The sequence below is a fragment of the Ctenopharyngodon idella genome, chromosome 15 (genome assembly GCF_019924925.1).
Source record: "Ctenopharyngodon idella isolate HZGC_01 chromosome 15, HZGC01, whole genome shotgun sequence".
In the NCBI taxonomy this organism is placed as follows: domain Eukaryota; kingdom Metazoa; phylum Chordata; class Actinopteri; order Cypriniformes; family Xenocyprididae; genus Ctenopharyngodon; species Ctenopharyngodon idella.
In genome coordinates this window covers 10,673,475-10,695,068 of record NC_067234.1, presented here as the reverse complement: position 1 = coordinate 10,695,068, position 21,594 = coordinate 10,673,475, and the positions used below count along the sequence as shown (strand labels likewise).

General features: G+C 38.2%; 1 protein-coding gene across 1 annotated transcript in view; it reads right to left on the bottom strand.

Annotated features, from left to right (window-relative positions):
• Positions 1-9,073: 9,073 nt before the first annotated feature.
• abcg1 (ATP-binding cassette, sub-family G (WHITE), member 1) overlaps positions 9,074-21,594 on the bottom strand; it is a 33,067-nt gene continuing 20,546 nt past the window's right edge. Inside the window, exons 5-15 of the mRNA XM_051863825.1 lie at positions 21,220-21,270; positions 20,327-20,472; positions 17,814-17,937; positions 17,601-17,715; positions 15,539-15,687; positions 15,296-15,397; positions 14,578-14,746; positions 14,311-14,411; positions 13,029-13,187; positions 12,758-12,876; positions 9,074-12,304 (exon numbers count right to left, since the gene is read on the bottom strand). Coding sequence (XP_051719785.1) covers positions 12,076-12,304; positions 12,758-12,876; positions 13,029-13,187; positions 14,311-14,411; positions 14,578-14,746; positions 15,296-15,397; positions 15,539-15,687; positions 17,601-17,715; positions 17,814-17,937; positions 20,327-20,472; positions 21,220-21,270 — 1,464 coding nt within the window. The 3' untranslated portion in view covers positions 9,074-12,075. The remainder of the gene's footprint in view (positions 12,305-12,757; positions 12,877-13,028; positions 13,188-14,310; positions 14,412-14,577; positions 14,747-15,295; positions 15,398-15,538; positions 15,688-17,600; positions 17,716-17,813; positions 17,938-20,326; positions 20,473-21,219; positions 21,271-21,594) is intronic.

Here is a 21,594-nt window from a genome sequence, read left to right as displayed (position 1 = left end):
CTGCTTTTAGAGTCTTTCTATAATGGGACGAGCTGTCTTTCCACGCGATTCTGAAGACCTCTAAATGAGTTTGTCTCCATTTGCATTCTAGATTACGAGTTTCTCTTTTGATAGCGTGACAAATACTGTTGTACCATGGTGCAGTATTTTCTCTCTAACCTTTTTTAATCTCATGGGTGCAACAGTATCTAATGTACTAGAGAAAATGGTGCACATACTGCTAGTCATTTCCTCAAGTTCATTGGTGTGTTTAGGTACAATGATCAGCTGAGACAGATCAGGCAGGTTATTTGTGAATTTATCTATAGTTGTCGAGAGAATTGTTCTACCTAGTCGATATCGCGGCGCAATTTAACAAATATCAGCAGTATGCAGTACGCATGTTACAAGGTAGTGATCAGTGACATCATCACTTTGCGGTAGAATTTCTATATCTGTAGGATTGATTCCATGTGATATAATTAAATTTAGTGTATGATTAAAATGGTGAGTGGGTCCAGTGACGTTTTGTTTGACCCCAAACGAGTTTAGTAAATCTGTAAACGCAGCCCCTAACGCATCATTTGTATTGTCTACATGAATGTTAAAATCTCCAACAATCAGTCGCTTTATCAACGTTGACCAATAGGTCTGAGAGAAAGTCTGCAAACTCTTTTAGGAAATCAACATTAGGCCCTGGAGGTCTATAAACAGTAGCTAAAGCAAGAGATAGTAGTGACTTTTTACTTATATCTGAGAGTGTAACATTTAGCACAATAATTTCAAATGAATTAAACCTGTAGTTTGTTTTCTGAGTAACGATAAGAATATCTCTATAGATTGTTGCAACACCACCGCCACAGCCAATCAGACGGCATTCGTTTTTATAACAGTAGCCAGGTGGACAAGACTCATTAAGACCGAAATAATCATTTGGTTTAAGCCATGTTTCAGTAAGGCAAATTACATCAAGACATCATTTATAATAACCGCCTTAGGTGTCAGCGATCTAATGTTTAGTAGCCCTAGCTTTAGAAATTGTTTTTGTTCAGTAATTTTGCGAATTTCTGGTTTGATCACGATTAGATTTTTTTCTAGATCCTTTATTTTTATTGTTAAACCTCACTATTCGGGGAACAGACACAGTTTCTATGGACTGTACTACACTCACATTTCTATCAATTAAGTGGGCAGAACACAGACTGTGATTTGAGGTTTGACTTACTAGTCATACTGTGCGAAGCGTCTTGGAGATGTTCTCCGACAGAAGATCAGCTCCGATTCTGTTGTGGTGCAGGCCATCAGCATGGAAGAGCCTAGGTCGCTCCCAGAAAAGATTCCAATTATTTATAAAGAGCAGCTTCTGTTCATTACACCAAGACATTAACCATTCATTTAAAGCAAATAATCTACTGAACCTTTCATGTCCACGTCGGTACGTCGGAAGCGGTCCGGATACGATGATCCTTGTCACAGGCGATGTGGCTCGTACTGTCTCGATCAGGCTCCTGAAGTCCTGCTTCAGCACCTCTGTCTGCCGCAGCCTGGTGTCATTCATTGCAGGACAACAGCTCCGATGCTCTCATCACCATTCAGGATTCCGGGTACCTACGCAGCGACATCGAGAACACGAGCACCAGGAAAACAGTGACTGCGTGCCTTACCTTTGGTCGTGGTAGCGTGGACGTGGCGGACAATGGAGTCTCCGATGACCACGGCGTCGAGTTCCACCTCGCGAAGAGGGGAAAAGCAGTTCCTCGTCGACACCTCGAAGACTGGGGGCGGTGGAGGAGGAGAGGTCCTGGTCCGAGGCCTGGCTCGCATCTTCCACTGCTGAAGAACCCAAGGTCCCCTGGTGTGAACGAGGGCTGGGATGAACTCGTTCTGCAGAGAAACACACGGCGTAGAGGAAGCAGGATTGTTAATATCGCGCTGCAAACTTAGCGAGGATTGGTGAGTGTCAGCACGGGATGTTTCCAGCACTGTTTGCCGCTCCCGTAGCTTGGCCTGCTTCTCAAGAAGGGTCCGAATCTGTCGTTCCACGGCCTCCAGCTCCAACTGCACCGCATGCAGCTCGAACGTGTCCTCACCTGCACTCAAAGGTAGAGACACATCCGATGCACTCGCCATTAGAATAGATGAACAATAATATTGTAAGTGAGAAGAGTACAAACGCTAGTGTGACCACGCCGCTATTGCTAACGGGCTAAAGCTAGTAGCGAATGTTCGGGAAGTCGGATAAAACTAGCGATATCAAGGCAATCCGAGTGTTTTTTATATAAGATAATGTCGGGGATGTGTTCCCCCGCTGTAAAAGGAGAGAATGATAGGTTATAAATTTGATTTTAAGAGAAAAAACAAGCAATTAGGAATCAACTCGACGGAGCTCTAACTCAAACAGCGCGGCAGCAACAAACAAGAAGTGACGTCACTGATATGATCACAGATAGAGGAATTGCTTGCAATTCTGAGATAAAAGTCAGTTTTTTTTCCCCCTTATTGGACTACACTAGATGCAACAAAGCTACCATTGCAAATCCATTTGATCTTCGTGTCAGAAGTAGCACGAGTGCTTGCAGTACATCAGAAAGTTTGTCATGTCACTCCGCACCACATCCATTTGTAGTCTCGACTAGCCATACCTTCAGACCGATTGCAGAAGATCTGGACTCCTCAGAAGCTTTCATTGACCAAGGATAGCCATCTGACTGGCCATCTGACTGACATGAAAGCAACAAATCACAGTTTGCTTTGTTCAGCGTCCTGTTTAGGGGCGTGAAAATGTAACGTTGATGGTGTGTAAAATTCTTGGACATATTTTAAAGCGTCTATGCCACGAACTTCACATACTTTTGAAAATCCAGCATTTAGTTGATCCTGATAAGCGCTCATTAACAATGTTCCCATCCAAAATTGTGAATTTAACTTATGTGCAAAGTTGGAATATTGCATAAAACATTTGCGAATAAAGCACCGTTTCCATCCCATTGTTTCAAGAGAACAAAACTGTCATAAAAATAGGTGGGTGGAAACAAATCTGGACTTCAACCAGATGAAGACTTCTGAAGTGTTTCCAATTTTGTGTGCCATATGCACCAGACTTTCAACCAATAACAGTAGACAGTAGACAGCATCACTGATTATAATGGGTTCTGTTTGCTATTAGACTTTCAATGGAGGGACAGATCATTTTATATATATATATATATATAGCTTGTTGTAGTTTTATGCATGCTAAAATTACTCAATTAATTACTTAGTCTATGCTTATAATGCAAAAATGAATACTTGTGTTGACTATGCATAACTTCCTAAATACAAAAATGTAAGTTTTAGAATACAGCAGAGCATGGCTCTTGAAACACCAAGGTCATGTATTTGGTTCCCATGGACTGAATGAACTGATGAAATAATAAATGCAAAGTCAGATGCTTTGCATAAGTGTGTCAAATGCATAAATGTTCTTGCTTGGCCTCATCAGTTTTGTGAACTATAGTTCAGGGGCATAAACTGCTGTCAGGCTGTTGTGGAAATAATTTCTTAGTTACATTTTAACAAATTGCATTGTCCTAAATGTCATATATGCTGAAATATGCTGAAATATGCTTTTCCGAACTGCCCTAGTTTAGTAGTATAACTGTCAATAAACCAGTAAAGTCATTTTTAGGTCCAAAACTCTAAGGGGCGAAGGGCCCTATTGTTTTCCTAAGGGTTTTTTTTTTTTTTTTTTTTTTTTCCAAACTTGAATCATTGCACACACGTTGGAATATATTTTATATGGTTGTATTAGAGGGGCTCTGTAGCACGCCCCTTTTCACCTACAGTAACCAAACTTTATACACTTTTAGATCTCATCAACCCTTTCATTGCTGTGTGGTTTTGCTTATATTACAGGATAAGAAATCTCTTAGGACTTAGCACCGGGATAGGCAACGTCAGTGCTGGAGTGTCGTTGTCCTGCAGAGTTTAGCTCCAACCCTAAAATAATAAATTAATAAATAAATACACTACCAGTCAAAAGTTTGGAAACATTACTATTTTTAATGTTTTTGAACAAAGTTTCTTATGCTCATTAAGGCTGCATTTATTTCATAATAAATACAGAAAAAAACAATAATATTGTGATATTATTACAATTTAAAATTATGGTTTTCTATTTTAATATACTTTAAAATATAATTTATTTCTGTGATGCAAAGCTGAATTTTCAGCATCATTACCCCAGTCTTCAGTGTCACATGATCCTTCAGAAATCATTCTAATATGCTGATTTGATACTCAGTTATTATCAATGTTGAAAACAGTTGTGTTGCTTAATATTTTTTTGGAACCTGTGATACTTTTTTCAGGATTCATTGATGAATAAAAGGTTCAAAAGAACAGCATTTATTCAAAATATAAATCTTTTCTAACAATATAAATCTTTACTATCACTTTTTATCAATTTAACACATCCGTGCTGAATAAAAGTATTAATTTCTTTCAAAAAAAAAGAAAGAAAAAGGGTTGGAGCTAAACTCTGCAGTACAGCAGCACTCCAGGACCAAAATTGCCCATCCCTGACTTGGGATTTGTTTCTATCAGTTTTTTATTATTTGTTTAATAATAAGGTTAATAAAAAATATTAAAAAAAAAAAAAAAAAAACCTTTAAGATAAATTTTGAGCTGCAAACGATAACTTCACACTCATTTGACCTATAACATGATATGATATTCATCTAAAATTAAATGATCTCATTTGGCTATTGTGGTTCGCAGTGATAGTTCACAATGATAGTTCACGGTGATAGTGGAACCACATATATAGCCCAACACCCCACCCATTTGTTTTTGTTAATTTATTCTTTTTCTTTTTTTTTTTTTTTTAATCTCTCTATAGTTTGTATTGTTTTAGTTTTTAGTTTATTTTAGTTATTTAATCTAAACTAAAATAAGAAATATTGCTTTCACAACTAGCTCAAGTAATGTGTTATTAAAATGAATTTTTACTAAAATGTGGTCATGATTCTAAATTGTATGTGTGTCTAAAATGATACTGTATGTCCATTATACTGCATTTCTAAAGCACGGTTCACAGAATGTTTTTTATTTTATTTATTTATTTATTTATTTTTTAGAATTAGGCACTATAATAAGTGCACAGAGTTGCTTGTAACAAGTCTTGGTTCCCTTTCAGCCGATGTCACATCGAGTGAACCGATGAACTGGGAATAATAATAATAATAATAATAATTCCTTACATTTATATAGCGCTTTTCTGGGTACTCAACGCGCTTTACATATTGAAGGGGGAATCTCCTCAACCACCACCGATGTGCAGCATCCACCTGGATGATGCTACGGCAGCCATATTGTGCCAGAACCCCCACCACACACCAGCTTATTGATGGAGAGGAGACAGAGTGATAAAGCCAATCAGTATATGGGGATGATTAGGAGGCCATGATGGACAGAGGCCAATGGGCAAATTTGGCCAGGATGTCGGGTTTACACCACTACTGTTTTCGAAGGACATCCTGGGATTTTTAACGACCACAGAGAGTCAGGACCTCTGTTTAACGTCTCATCCGAAGGACGGAATCTCACCAAGTAGAGACCAATCTACTTCAAGTGTAACTAAATAAGCCACTGCACATCGGCAAGCGACTTTTGCATCTGACTACCAGGTGACAGGTGCATTGCATATTCAGCCGAGCGGTTCATCTGTTCCTGCTTTTTTGATCTACTAAGAGAGCTAATATCCTAAAAGAGCATTACACGGGTGTGACATCGCGTCTTTCTAAAGATGTCATTGCACCCTTGTGTTTCTGGACACGGTCGATATCTGGCGCCAGCTGATGGTCACGATAGCTGGCCTCATGTGTCTGGGCATCAAGCAGAGGTGGCGTTCATGGATGAGTCATGCACCCACTGCAGGAAGATAACCATCGCGATGTTGCAGTCTAGACTCCAGTCCCCTCACCTGTTCCTTGATCCAGCTCCCTTCCTGGCCAAAACCAGGGGAGGACTGCTTCGGGGAGCAGCTTTGGTGTCCTGAGGATTACGATGAGGGCTTCCCCTCCAAGGAACCATCCTCCCAGGGCCCCTCACCCCTCTAGCGCATTGCAGCCAGTTGAGATGCCCGTGGAACACATTGGACCTTCTAATTGAAGTGTACCAGCTGTATCCTTCGGGGCTCTGCCCATTGACCAGATTTCGATTGCTGCATTGGAGGGTGAGCCATCTCTGGGGATGACGATTCGGCTGTGTTGTCCCCTTCGGGGATGGTAGCATTGTCCGAGTCAGACCCAGAGCTGATGGCTACGCTTGCCTGGGCTGGCGAGAGGGTCGGGCTTGAGTGAAGACCTCCACCGTGTCTCGAGCCATGTCTCCCCTCCCATGCCTATAAGTATTTGTCCAGTCTAACTGGCAAGGCTTACGGAGCTTGTGGAGAGGCCGCCTCTGCCTTGCATGCCATGGCGCTTTTCCAGGTCCATCAGGTCAAAGCTGCAAGAGCTGCGCACAGTGACCAACTTCGCCCTGGGAGCAACTAAGGTCACTGCGCTCTTCCTGGGTCGAACGACGTCCACACTGGTGGTGCAGGAACGCCATCTCTGGCTGTGCCTGGCAGACATGTGGAATGCCGATAAGACATTTTTTTTTTTTCAAATTCCCCAGTCTCCCAGGCCGACCTTTTCATCGACGTGGTCGAGAGCTTTGCATAGCAGTTCTTGGCTGCACAAAAGCAGACGCAGGCGATTAAACACATCTTACCTGCAGCACCCCTGCCAGCTCGTCGCCAAGGGCATCCCCCTGCGTTTGACCCTGCTCCCACGCAGCAGCAGCCTCCACCTAAGCAGTGTCATGTAGCTGGTTGCAGGCAGGCCACCCAGCCTGTCCAGGCCCCCCCTAAACAAGGTGGCAAGCATAAGAACAAGCCGCCCAGAGACGGGCGACCTAGAGATGGAGAGCAGCTCTTCGGGAGATGGTGGAAGAGGACCGGGTGGAAAATCTTTTGTTTAATTTTGTTTCTGTTCCGCCGCTGGCCCTATAGCCAGAGGTACCCAAATTGTCAAAAAAAAAAAAAAAAAAAAGAGCAGTTTCCTCTATCTCTGGGTCCCATAAGAGGTTACGGAGAGCAGTTAGCAGCATAAACCCTTACCACTCTCATCCTCCTCTTCTATCGCCAGTGGGCAGCAGTGAGCAGTTCGAGAATGCAACCAAGTCTTCTCACGCACCCTCTGTCCAACCATTGAACCAGGTAAGTGTTGCACTGCACACTCAGACCTCACTTTGTTCCACCTCACTGCCCCACTGCAGGTACGTCGATGGTCCCGTTGGTCCCACTTGCATGGTCTCTGAAAGCCTGGCTAGTGCTCCCCAGCCCCTCTTCACTGGCTCATCTGGACCATCAGACTCGGCTATGCGACTTCAAATGATGCAAACTATGGATCAACATGCACCAATGCAAATCTTCCTATATATCCTAATAATTTGTTAACATGTATTAATTACTTCAATGGGCTCATTGTTTCTGCCTTAATAATACATTGTTTAAATTGATAGATTGTTAGCTAACTGCATGATTTGTATATGTACATTTCTGAAATTACATAACTTGCACAGAGTCATCTCTGATAACAGATCACTCCAAATTGTAATGTTGACATGCATTTTCTGTATCATGAAAACAGCCCCTCCCTGGCGCATTCCTCTGAGGATGGACCTGCTTTCTCAGAGACGGACACCCTGTGGCACCTGCGTCCAGACCTCTGGAAACTATGTCTGGTCTCTGGATGGGACGCGGAGGTTCTAGGTGACATATCCCAGGATGTAGCAAACACCATCACTTTGGCACGAGCACCATCTACGAGATTTGCTTATGCTTTGAAGTGGAACCTGTTCGCCGAGTGGTGTTCTTCTCACTGAGAAGACCCCCAAAGATGCTCAATCAGAGCTATGCTTTCCTTCCTGCAGCATGGGTTATAAGAAAAGCTGTCTCCATCCACCCTGAAAGTATATGCTGCTGCAATATCTGCATATCAAGACCCAATAAGAGGTAAGTCGGTAGGTTTCTCAGGGGGGCGAGAAGGTTAAATCCTCCTCGCCCTCACTCTATACCCACTTGGGATTTGGCTCTGGTGCTTAGAGCACTCCAGAATTTCCCATTTGAGCCTTTGCAGTCTTCGGAGTTAAAAATTCTGTCATTAAACTCCTGGTTGCATTGGCTTCCATTAAGAGTGCAGGGGACCTGCAGGCATTTTCGGTCGATGAATAGTGCCTGGAGTTTGGGCCTGCTGATTCTTACATGATCCAGAGACCTCGGCCTGGCCATGTGCCCAAGGTTCCCACCACTCCCCTCAGGGACCAGGTAGTGAACTTGCAAGTGCTGGCCCTGAAGGAGGCAGACTCAGGCCTAGCTTTGCTCTGTCCTCTCCACGCTCTGCAACTGTACATGGACCAAACACAAAGCTTCAGGAACTCAGAGCAGCTCTTTGACTGTTACGAGAGGCCAGCAGAAGGGAAAGGCTGTCTCCAAGCAGAGGATGGCCCACTGGATAGTGGATGCCATCGCCTTGGCATATCAAGTCCAAGGCGTGCCCTGCCCGGTCGGGTTGAGAGCTTACTCTACCAGAAGTGTTGCATCCTCCTGGGCGCTGGCACTAGGTGCCTCGCTGACAGATATATGTAGAGCTGCGGGCTGGGCGACACCTAACACTTTCACTAGATTCTATAGCCTTCATGTAGAGCTGGTATCCTCCTGTGTTCTCGCCTCAAGTGGTCAGAGACACCGTGAGGCCCCGGCTTAGCGCCGGCTTGCTGCGCCATTCTTCTCTTAGTGGACCGGATACATGAGCTTATAATGCTCCAAAGAGTTCTCGATGGGCAAAACCTGTTGAGTTCCTCCATCACAGGCCTTCACTCGTTGTATTCTTGAAAACCGGTGCTAGGCTGGGTGCCCATATGTAGAGATCCGAGGGGATCCCATATGTGTATTTTTCCTCGGTATACCTATATATATTTTAATTTTCAATTTTATTAATCTTATCTTTTATCAATATTATGTCATCTTTTTAATAATCAAAAATAAGACATATAAAAAAAAAACAAGCAGTTTGAAAACAATAAATCTTTATTATCATATTTAAAATGTAACTATTGTTACATTAGATTTGTGTAACAGAAACATATTGTAACTAGTAGACAATTTCAGATATGGAAAGTGACATAACTTTCAAAATAGAGACATTGAATGTCTATATATAACAATCCCTATCATTTTGTTTCTAAGGTTCATACTGTAAGTGCAAGATTCAAAGAAGGAAGCTAAATAAGAAAGAAAAAATATACAATTAACATATACATTTAATTAAAAAAAAAAACATAAATATGCACTACATTCTAAGTAGAAATAATCTTCCAACAGAGTAGTGGTAATACAGCTAAGATGGTTTAAAATATATTTTGCATCAATTTCCACATCAAGGTCCACAGACAAGGTTTGGTATGATTATAATGGTCATAACACTTAAGTTAAGCTCAGCATTCACATTGTGCCTGCAATGTTTAGTGAATAATGCTCTGCATGGGGACATATAGCTTGGAGGTCACTAAACATCTGCAAAATGGACATTTAATACAAAGAACACAGATAATAAATAACATTCTTCATTTTTGTCACATTTTCACTTTTGCATTGACCTTGCAATTACATCATTTTGTTTTATTGTCCCGTAACCAGAAAGCATGAAATCTGTGCATAGATGTCAAAGAATAATGACAACGACCCTTTAATGTGAATAAAACAAGTTTGGATAATAAATGCCACATGGAGGTGTGTGAGATCCTCTATGATTACTTACATGACCTTCGAATCTATAATTCAGGAAAATCAAAGGCATTTCGAACAGTAAACGTGAACTTGTAAACCTTTCATAAACGACATTTCTGAGAGTAGGAGAAACATTTTAGGGTTTGACAACTTTGGGATTGTTAACTTAGTGATGAAGTCCAATAATTTGCTTTTCGAACATTTAAAAATATAATTCAGTGAACAAAGAGAAGCCCAGCATTTTGGAAAAGCTGTCAAAATCCATATTTGAATATGAGGATGGTTTATCAGATGTACTGTGCATATTTACTAAAGTCATAAAGCTATATTGAACAATTTTCAAAATATGCTGTATGGAGACTTAAAGGTGATGTATGTAATTTGTTCAATTCTATAATAAATTCTTTTCCCATATTAACCCAGATTTTTTAAATACTCAGAAATGTCAGCAAGAATTAAAACATCACACATTATCAAGCAAACACTACCTAAGGCTGTATACTTGTATGCCAGTTGCTTTTACAATTTGTGATGGGGGTGGGACTATCTATTTGTTTGACCAATGACAGAAGTCCTGCTGTTCAAGAAACCTTTTTGAAAAGTAATTATTTTTGCAGTTCTGTTTGATGACACTAGTGGCACAGAAATTACATGCTATTAGGATTTGATGCATTTTTCCCTTTTCATTCTAATGAGATCCAGTCATCTTGGGCCTTTAGTTCACTTTTGGATTTGTTTTATTTGTTTCTCTGATAGGCTTGTAACCCAGTTACACCCTACTCACAAGTTTCTAAGTTATCATTCTTCTACAGGAGCAGCAGGCAGCCATAACCAACAGAATGAGAGCTTTTTAATAGAGTAGAAGGTTGCCAGGTTAAATTAAATTTTGTCTTTTACATCCAACCATTGCAAAGGGAAGAAAAAAAAAAAAAAAAAAGTGTGCTCAACATGGGCACCCTTGTGGAAAAAAAAAGTGCACTTTAGCATACTTTTGAAAGGAGTAGGCCTAGTTACTAAACTGAATGTAATATTTACGGACACATTTGTAATGATGAAGTTGCAATTTAGTGCATTTAAAATACATATTTTCTTTAAATGTAATATCAAATAACACTACAAACAAAATATAATTAAAACATGATTTAAAATGTACTTTAAACTAAGACTTTTAAATGTGTACTTAAAGGATTAGTTCACCCAAAAATGAAATTTTTGTCATTAATTACTCACCCTCATGTCGTTCCAAACCTGTAAGACCTTTGTTCATCTTTGGAAGACAAATTAAGATATTTTTGATGAAATCCAAAAGTTTTTTTTTTTTTTTTTATCCCCAATAGAAAGCAACATAATTACCGTCATTCATGGTCCAGAAAAATACTAAAGACATTGTTAAAAAAGTCAACGTGACTACAGTGGTTCAACCTTAATGTTATGAAGCAACGAGAACACTTTGTCCACAAAAACAAAACAAAAATAATGACTTTTTCAAATAATATTCAACAAATTCGTCTCTCCCCTGTTATTCTCCTATACTGTTTGCGTTCAGCTCTTCCAGATTCTACGTCAGAGCGCCGACTCTGTAATGGCCGACGCTGCTCACGTGAGTAGCGCGACACATGCGTGTGATGCTGACACAGGAGCCGGCCAATGCTGAGCCGGCGTTCTGACGTAGAACCTGGAGGCGATGAATGTTCGGGTGTGGAACGACATGAGGGTGAGAACTTAATGACAGAAATTTCATTTTTGGGTGAACTAATTCAGTTTAACTTATGAAGCAGTCATGAAAGTGTGATCTTATTAACTACACTCAAGTGGCTTTTATTTCGTTAATATTATATTATCTGCAAGTACAGATTTGAAGTACACTACATGTGCACATTCAATACAATTAAGCACAATTCTTTTTCACAAGGGCAAGAGATAGATTCCTGCTTTCTAATGTGATCAAACAAATTAGCCCATTACTTTTTCAGTCAACTGCTGAATGTCTGCTCCTGTGAATTTTCTTCAGTGCGGCCATGTTTCTTTGTCTATCTGGTAGATGTTTGGTTGAGTCCCAAAACTGTTGGGTTCTAAGCGCTTTATTTTCTTATAAAAGCATGCAAAAGCTGGGCATTTACATACTGTGACTTCAGGTTCAGCCCAGGTTTCTGTCCAGTGTAGGGAAACATGGCGATGTCTCTTTTTTGAGGGAACAAGCCCTCTCTGCTTTGGCTTTCTCAGCCTAGCCCTCCCTGAGCAAGAAAGTCTCGACAGTAACTCTCTCCATCACGTCTTCCACGAGTCTACCTCTCAGCACTGATCTTGTATCGGAGGATGAAGTAGGCGATCAGACGGAGCGACACAAAGAAGATGCCCAGCACAATAAAGTCCAAGTACAGCTTTGCATCCTCAACGTCCAGCTCCTTCAAAATGGCTTCTGACTTCTGGAAGTGGCATGTCTCGTCTTTGTCGCAGTGCAGGTCCTCACGGTCAAGCCCGTATATGGACAGAATAACTCCTTCAAAACCATATCTGAAAGTCAGAGGACAACTGATTTAGAAGAGGACTGTTGAGGAATGTTTTCGTTTCAAGAATCCAATGTTTTTGTTATACTGTTTTGTTTTATTATTCAGTTCTCTGTAATACTTGTTTCTGATTGGTTAAATGCAGCTTTCTGTTGTCAAATATTTTGTATTTTGACCACTAAACTAAGTCTACTACATTTTGCCAATATATTTTCCTGTCTTTCATAACACTTCTCTTTGTATACATGCATCATAAAATCATTAAAACTCAAATCAATATATCATGATTATTTACTTACTTATTTGGTAATAAGTAGTAATTGTGAATAATCCTGATAAATCAGACATTCACTATGATAAACCCCTACTCTTAAAATAATCCAGATGAATGATTTAGCACTTACAGTATCTATCATATCTCAACTTTAGCTATAATGAGCATTTCATGAGATTCCCTTACCTGACATAGGAAATGTATGAGATCCATTGGAGGTATTTTGGGATAGTGTCAAAACTGACAAAGAAACCTGAAAATAGCAGCACGGGGATGGCTGTTACAGGACCAACAAAAGTTGCTACCTGTCAAGGAAACACAATACTGCATCATTTTCTGTAAATGACTTTGATTGATTGATTCATTCATTCATTGTTTGAAAATGAGGCAAATTCTTCAAATAATATCAAGTATATGACAGAGCATTACAGGACAGGACAACAGTAAATGTATTTACTTGTAATGATGTGGATGCTGCTCCTATCAGTAGTCCCAAGGATTGTGCAACAAGTGACGTTAGTGTCCCTAAAGCCAGGAAAAGAATGAAACGGACTGCATCTGAAGGTTGAGATGTCATCCAGTACACTATACTGCAGTAGGCCACTGGGAACACAATCTGTGAGGCAGAAAACAAGTATTTTGAAGTGTCTGCCTCAAAGAGAAAACTGATTTTTGTCCGCAACAGTCAATGTTGAAAATTTGCTTATTTGACTAATGACCTTGAAATACTATTTCTTCATTTTACGTTACATTACGTTTTTGGTGTCTACTAGAAAAGGTTTTCATGCTTGAACATATATATATATATATATATATATATATATATATATATATAAAAACATTATTTTTCACATATTTGACATTGTTGCAGCTTCTCTCTTCCCAGTTTGTCAGTAACACTCTGTTTAGTTCCTGCCTCTATGAAGCCCCTCCTTCTGAAAAGTGCAATGTGTTCTTGGTGATTGGTCGGCTGGAACAGTGTGTTGTGATTGGTCAGCTGCTTTGAGTGTGTTTGGTAAATGTCACGACCCTTAAACCTTAAACCAAATTTCAACACACTATTTAAGCAACTCAACCAGGCCTCTTCTTCTTCTTTTTTTTTTTTTTTTTTTTGAATATTCCTTAGGCAGTAATTATTTAAATGTGGAATATTGTGACATGTTCATTCCCGGTAGAAAGCTAAAGACTTCAATGGCGGCATTTCAGGGAGTTCAGAAACAGTGACACTGATATAGAGAATAACTCCCGCTGGAGGGACTTTGTGCTTTGTAACTTTGCAGACCTTTAACATGCTTAAAAAGCAACATTACACACTGAAGAAAGATGAAAATGTAAAAAGAAATCAAATTTTTTTTTTCTCAAAATCCAAAAACTTACTGGAGACTAATTATTCTAAAACTAACTATTCTAGCTGGAGAATATTTCTTGTAGAAACACTGCAGAATATTTCCAATGGGGAAAAGGAAATCCCGCTTATGTAATGTTGCAGCAGGATTTGTCTATATTGGGCAAATAGTGATTTGACCTGAACAGCAAATCCCCTTCAAGCTCCAATAACGTGTTTATGCCATAACCATCTTAGTGATTCCCCTTTTTGTTCCATTTTTAACTTGATATGTGCCTGTACTCTGAGGAAACCCCAATCTAAACCTTATTCTTATCCACTATTGTGAATCATCTAGCTTAGCAGCAAAACAGAGCAAAATACTCTTCCTCATAATTTGTTTGTTCCATGTTACCTGAAATGGGACGTCCGCCATTGTTTTGGCCAAGTAGTATGCCTTTAGACTGTACCAGTAATTTAGATGTTCTCTCAAAAAGACACCCATCTCAAGTGGAACTACAATAACAGTCAGAAAGAACAGATACATAGCATGTTAATATCAAGTTAACGGTCATGTTTTTTTTTCACATACAAAGAATAGTTTTACAAAGTAAATGTGCATCAAATTCTTTCTTGTATGAAGAATATAATGGACCTTTTTACACAAATTTTACAGACTCACAGGTGAGAACGGTGGGCATCAAAGCTGCGAACATGAGGAACAACATGGAGAAGAACAGGAAGCCAGAGTTGCTAAGGACTTTCTTGGCCTCATTGCCAATGCCCAGGTATAACAGACCAATCAGAACTCCAATCCCAAGATGAGACATGATGCGCAAGTGAGTCAACACCTAAACGGAGAAAAATCATGTTCAAATCAAGCTTATGTTCCTTCTGATTTTACTTATGAATTGAGAATGGTTTTTGAATTGCAATGACTGAATTTGAAAATAATTGGAATTTAGGGAGCAAACAGGATACATTTATTTTAAATCTTAAATCTACTTTAAATTTTAGAATTAAAATAAAATGAAACTTTTTTTATATACAATTTAAGTGTATATTCTAATATATTTCAGGTTCTTAATGATAACTGTTCAATATAAAATTCCTATGTAATCATGTACACAATATGAGGTATTTCCAAAAGAAAAAAGATTATATAAATAATCAACGTATGAAATGGTCATTTGTGTTCCATTTATACATATTTCATTATATAATAATAATTTTATTGACCATGGTAGAAAATGCTTTATTTCCCAGAATGCCACAGTTTATCTTATCATTATATGATAAAAGACTAACTTCTGTTTAAACATCTGATGCTCTTTATGACATATTTGGCTCTGCTGTGAATGTGTTACTAAACGTCCCCACTAGGTGGCAGTGTTGCTTACCGAGTCTCTCAGGATGCTAAGAAAAGTTCTCTTGAAAAGGATGCAAAACTGCGTCAAGCAGCTGGCAGAAAAACTATGGCAACCCTCTGACGATGAAGAGTCCTAAAGAAAATAAAGGTTAAATTATTACATCTATTGTGTGCTAAATGATTTGAGCCAAACATTCAGAGATGCATATCTCTCATATGACATAACACCCAGTGCATCGTGTTACACAAAGGCTTTATATGTTTCTATACATACCTCATCAGATGCTCTGTGCCACAGGAAGGGGTTATGGACCCCATTACCATTCATTTCACTTTTGTAGTCTTTCTCACACTTCTGCTCCTGAACAGCCTTCACCAGCCGAGCCGTCTGGTCACCGTATTCACCAGAAGCCACCTCCATTACTGGAGAAAAGAAGAAAATACTCTCAGCCTCTGTTGTGAAATGTGTTATAAAGTCGCAATTCTGACTTTTTTTTCTTGCAATTGCAAATTCCAACTCGGTGAGTTAATATCTCGCAATTCTTTTTTTTAAATTTTTTTATTTAATTTTATTTTTTTTATTTAATGGCTGAAACAAGCTTACATAGAAATGTTTCTTGAGCAGCAAATCATCATATTAGAATGATTTCTGAAGGATCATGTGACACTGAAGACTGGAGTAATGATGCTGAAAATTCAGCTTTGATCACAGGAATAAATTACATTTTACAATATATTCACATAGAAAACAGTTATTTCATATTGTAATAATATTTCACAATATTACAGTTTTGTTTTTTCTTCTTCTTCGTATTTTTGATCAAATAAAGGCAGCCTTGGTGACTTCTTCAAAAACAAATCTTCCCCAACTTTTGAATGTTTTTATTTGTTAAATAATTAAATGATTCTTTTAGATTGTTTCTGATGGTAATTTTTTTACTTAAGTTAAATTTGAAATTAGTAGATGTGCAACAGTCAGCTTTTTTATGTAAATGTTTTATACAGTTGAGCTCAAAACTTTACATACCCCTTGCAGAATCTGCAAAAATATGAATGATTTTAACAAAATAAGAAGGATCATGAAAATTGCATGCTATTTTTTATTAATAAACTATTTCACATAACAGTTGTTTACATAAAGTCCACAAGACAAAAAAAATAGCAGAATTTATAAAAATGACCCCATTCAAAAGTTTACATACCCTTAATTCTTAATACTGTGTGGTTACCTGGATGATCCACGACTGTTTTTTTTGTTTTGTGATGGTTGTTCATGAGTCCCTTGTTTGTTCTGAGCAGTTAAACTAAAATCCTTCAGGTCCTGCAGATTCTTCAGTTTTCCAGCATCTTCTGCATATTTGAACCCTTTCCAGCAATGACTGTATGATTTTAAGATCCATCTTTTTACACTGAGGACAATTGAGAGACTCAGACAAAACTATTACAAAAGCTGCAAACATTCGCTGATGCTCCAGAAGGAAACACGATGCACTAAGAGTCAGGGGTAAAAACTTTTGAACAAGAAGTTGATGTGCAAGTTTTTTTTATTTTGTTTAAAGAACATATTTTTTCATTTAGTTCTGCCCTTTGGAAGCTACAAAAGATACTTACATGTTTCCCAGAAGACAAAAAAAGTACAATTTATTCTGTTCATCCAATTCAAAAAGTTTACATCCCCGACTCTTAATGCGTCGTGTTTCCTTCTGGAGCATCAGTGAATGTTTGAACCTTGTTTAATACTTGTGTTTGAGTCCCTCAGTTGTCCTCAGTGTGAAAAGACGGATCTCAGAATCATACAGTCACTGTTGGAAAGGATTCAAACATGCAAAAGATGCTAGAAAACCAAAGAATCTGCAGGACCTGGAGGATTTTTCTGAAGAACAGAGCTCAGTTTAACTGCTCAGAACAAACAAGTGACTCATGAACAACCATCACAAAACAAAAAAACAGTCGTTGATCATCCAGGTAATGACACACAGTATTAAGAATCAAGGGTATGTAAATTTTTGAACTGGGTCATTTTTATAAATTCAGCAATTTTTTTGTCTTGTGGACTTTATGTAAACAACTTTTATGTGAAATAGTTTATTCAGGACAGTACTAAATAAAAAATAACATGCAATTTTCATGATCCTTCTTATTTTGTTAAAATGATTCATATTTTTCTAGATTCTGCAAGGGGTATGTAAACTTTTGAGCTCAACTGTATGTCTGATTTGATTCACTCATGCAACTTATGAAAGCAAGGATCCAGCAATTCCTGAAAAAAGTTGTGTTATTTGTTTGTTTGTTTGTTAATTTTGGACCTCTGTATACTGAGAGTGTCATTTTCTTACCGAAGTCTGCAGGGTTGTGATAGGTGGGACAGTTGAGTCCCAGTTCTCTGAGATATGGGATTAAGCTTGACACTCTTCCTCTGTAAATACACTGGCCTTGACTGAGGACATACAGCTGGAGAAAAAACAAACAATGAATGAGGTGTGAGAGGCAGCATTCTGCATAACTGCATGCATAAAATACCGTAAATCAGAGTATAAAATAGTGATCACCTTATCGAAGAGTTCAAAGACTTTTGCGCTGGGCTGGTGAATTGTGCATATGACTGTTCGTCCACCCTGAGCAAGAGCCTTCATCAGCGAGACCACCTGGAAGCAGGAGGAGCTGTCCAGTCCACTGAAGAGAGAAATTAACAGTCAGCACCTTCTTGTGGTTAGAGCAGTAGCACATGTTTCCAAAGCTGTGGTGCTCCGATGCAGACAAGGTTTAAGTCTATATATATATATAAACTACACAGACGTAATAAATACATAATAAAAATGACAAAAACACAAGACAATTACTAAAACATTAAATATAAAAACTAATTTAAAACTACAATATCTCAATTATACTAAAATAACAATGACATTACATATTATATATTTGAATATATTATATTATAATTTAGCAATACTTATGCTATTTATAACAATATATCACTGAAGTGCTCGCATCAGTGGGCTAGACAAGGTTAAAGAGGTGAGATTAGATCATAATCTTGACCTCGCTATATCAAAGCCATATTAATTATCACAGATGACAGAGACGATGGATAAAGTGGAAGATTACATGTCCATTTTAAAGGACAGGATAATGCTGTAGCCTTCAATATAGCAGTGCATTTAAATATCATAGCACATGCTACACACAATTTGCTGATTGGATATTTATCTAATGCACAGGGAAACAGTATTCCTTTGAGCCATTAAAGTATCCTATTTAACCAAATACAACTCTGGGACATCATATTAATGATAATGGTCCCGCTCTTATCCAACCTATAGAAGCTGACGCCACACGGTTTTGATTTCCATGAAGGAGAATCTGTTTATCCTTGGATAAGCATGGTAATCGTATAAATGCAATTTACGGAGTATCGTTTTATGCCGAAATGACTTTAGTGTGCGCTCTCCAGAGAATTAGAGAGTCGTTTTTGTTCTTAGAAGGTAAAATCCCGGGAGAGAAATGAAAGCTTAATAGAGTCCGTAGAGACCAGGTCTCAACTGTCCAACAATATCCCATCTGGGCAAAGCCTGTAAGTGAATATGCAATTAAACTGCATTCCCACATTACAAGGACACAACAGAGAAACCTCATGGGTAACAACTTTTCACAAGAGATATATTTGGCTTAGGAACGTCACTTAGATGAGTCGATTTTGTTGGTTCATTTCATGGCCATGTGTTTCATACCCTGTACTTTTTTTTTTTTTTTAATTTTAGCAGTAAAAGACAATTTTAGAGGTACAAAACTGTTAATTGGTTAACAGTAAGTTCCCTTATTATATATGGTGGAAAAACTGTAATAGATCTAATCAGACATTTTATGAAATTTTACTGTAAAATACTGTTAAATGTGCTGATTTTGGAAGTAAAGACAATCAGTCATATAATTTACAGTGGAAAAACCATAAACCGACATTCTCACAATTCCCTGCATGACACTTTACATTAGATTGTATTTAATTTAATTTTCTTGTTAGTTTTTATTATAAATTATGTACATTTGGATTTAATGCTACATTTTATTTTGTTAAATGAATGTTTATTGCATTATTTTAGTGTCATGTGTGATGGTTTTGTGTTTGTGTGCATGACACTCTATATATTAGTACTTATTTCAGCTTGTGGAAAAGCTACTTGTGATGATTTCTAATTCTTCATGTGTCTCTTTTATCATCTGTATTATTTTGGTGGCTATCAGTATATTATTCAGGTACACAACAAATTTTATTACTTTAGATGGAATAGTAACATTATATCAGTTAAAGGTGCAGTAATCAATTTCTGAGAAATGCTGTTGAAAGTGGATTAGACCGAGCACCACAACACACTTGTAGCCAATCAGCAGTAGGGGGCGTGTCTACTCATCATGGCGGAGGAGAGAGTGTGAGATTCGAAGAAAGACTGTAGAAGGAGAGATGGCTGAGAGACATTACAAAAGAGAAAGGTCAAAGGAATATCACTGGAAAAAGAAGGGTAATGATCAGGCGAGAGCTTTAGGACCAGCGTTAAAATTAGAAAAGCTTTCCAGAGCAGGAGAGTCCGAAGCGGGAAGGCCTGAAAATGGACTCAGAGGTTGCGTCTGCTTTTTCTGCTTCACATGTGAGTAACATTGGTTTTGCTGTTTCATAGCACCAAAATATGCTGTTGTTGTAATGTTAGCATATAGTAACAGGACAGTTTCGAGTGTCATTGCATTATTTTGCTTTGTTTCAGCTATGATAAAGAGACATTGTGTGTTCGTGCATTTTGTGGGCGGAGCAATGAAGGGAGGGGTGTGTTTGTTTGTGTTCATTTCAAATATCAGTAGTGTTTCTATGAAATTGCTTACTGCACCTTTAATGAAATATACAGGGTATTTTTTACACAAATTTATGTTCAGTCTTGTAAAACCTAAAATGTTCCTCAAGTTCTTTTTTCTGTAAAGTTCTGGCAACCACATCTGCTATTTTTTTCCCATGAATTTAATGGGTTTATTTATTTATTTTACAGCATAATGTGTGTAAATGGAGGGGGCTCACCTAGTGGGCTCATCAAAAAACATGACGGGTGGGTTGTTGACGAGCTCCAGGGCGATGGCCAAACGCTTCCTCTGGCCTCCGGACAGGTTGGATGTGCGTGTCTTTGCACATTCTAACAAGCCGAGTGCAGTGAGGATTTCCCGTACCTAGAACAACACAGCATGTTATGTGTGCATAAACATGTACTGGAATAAGGACAGCACATCCACGTACATATCTACACTACCGGTCAAAAGTTTGCAGTCAGTAAGAAGAATTTATTTTTTTTTTTTTTTAAGTCTCTTATGCGCACCAAGGTTGCATTTATTTGATCAAAAATACAGAAAAACAGTTATATTGTGAATTATTAGTATTTAAATTAGCTGTGTTTTATTTCAGTGTATTTTAAAATGTAATTCATTTCTGTGATCAAAGCTGAATTTCCAGCATCATTACTCCAGTCTTCAGTATCACATGATCCTTCAGAAATCATTCTAATATGCAGATTTGATGCTCAACAAACATTTCTTATTATTATCAAAGTTGAACTGCTTAATATTTCTGTGGAAACCGTTATACATTTTTCTATGATACTTTGATGAATAGAACCGTGAATAGCATTTATTTGTAACAAAATTATTTTGTCTTTACTGTCACTTTTGCTCAATTTAATATATCCTTGCTGAATAAAAGTATTAATTTCTTTCAAAAAAAAAAATAAATAAATAAAAAATAAATAAATTTGAACGGTAGTGTACATGTTTACTGTGAGTTTAACAATTAGGACATGCTCCAGGAACAACATCCTTGTCGGTCATGCAACAACATTATTATAGCCAATCAAGGCTGACCTTTACCACAAAGATTAGGCCATACATACATCGGGTGGGAAACTTCACACGCCTCTCACTTACCATTTCACGTCTGCCTTCATCCTTTTCCTGGAGTTTGAGATTAGCTGAAACCTGAGCAGGGAGAGGGAGCGATTTAGATCATGATGAACATTAGCCGGTACAACTAAAGCTAACAGAGGGATTTGCATGAACTCAACAACACAACAACTGCAATTACGTGAGCTGTATTCCGGTGAAACGAGCTGACAGCTGTACGTTACATTTACCATGAGGTAATAAGGAACACTTGTACTTTTACTTAATGATATTTTTTTATTTCATCTACCCTTGCGAAAAAGAAGTGCACTGTATTGAATGTGCACTTATAGTGTACTTCAAATCTTAAAAGTATATATTTTAATTAGTACTCACAAAGAGTATACAATACTAATGAAA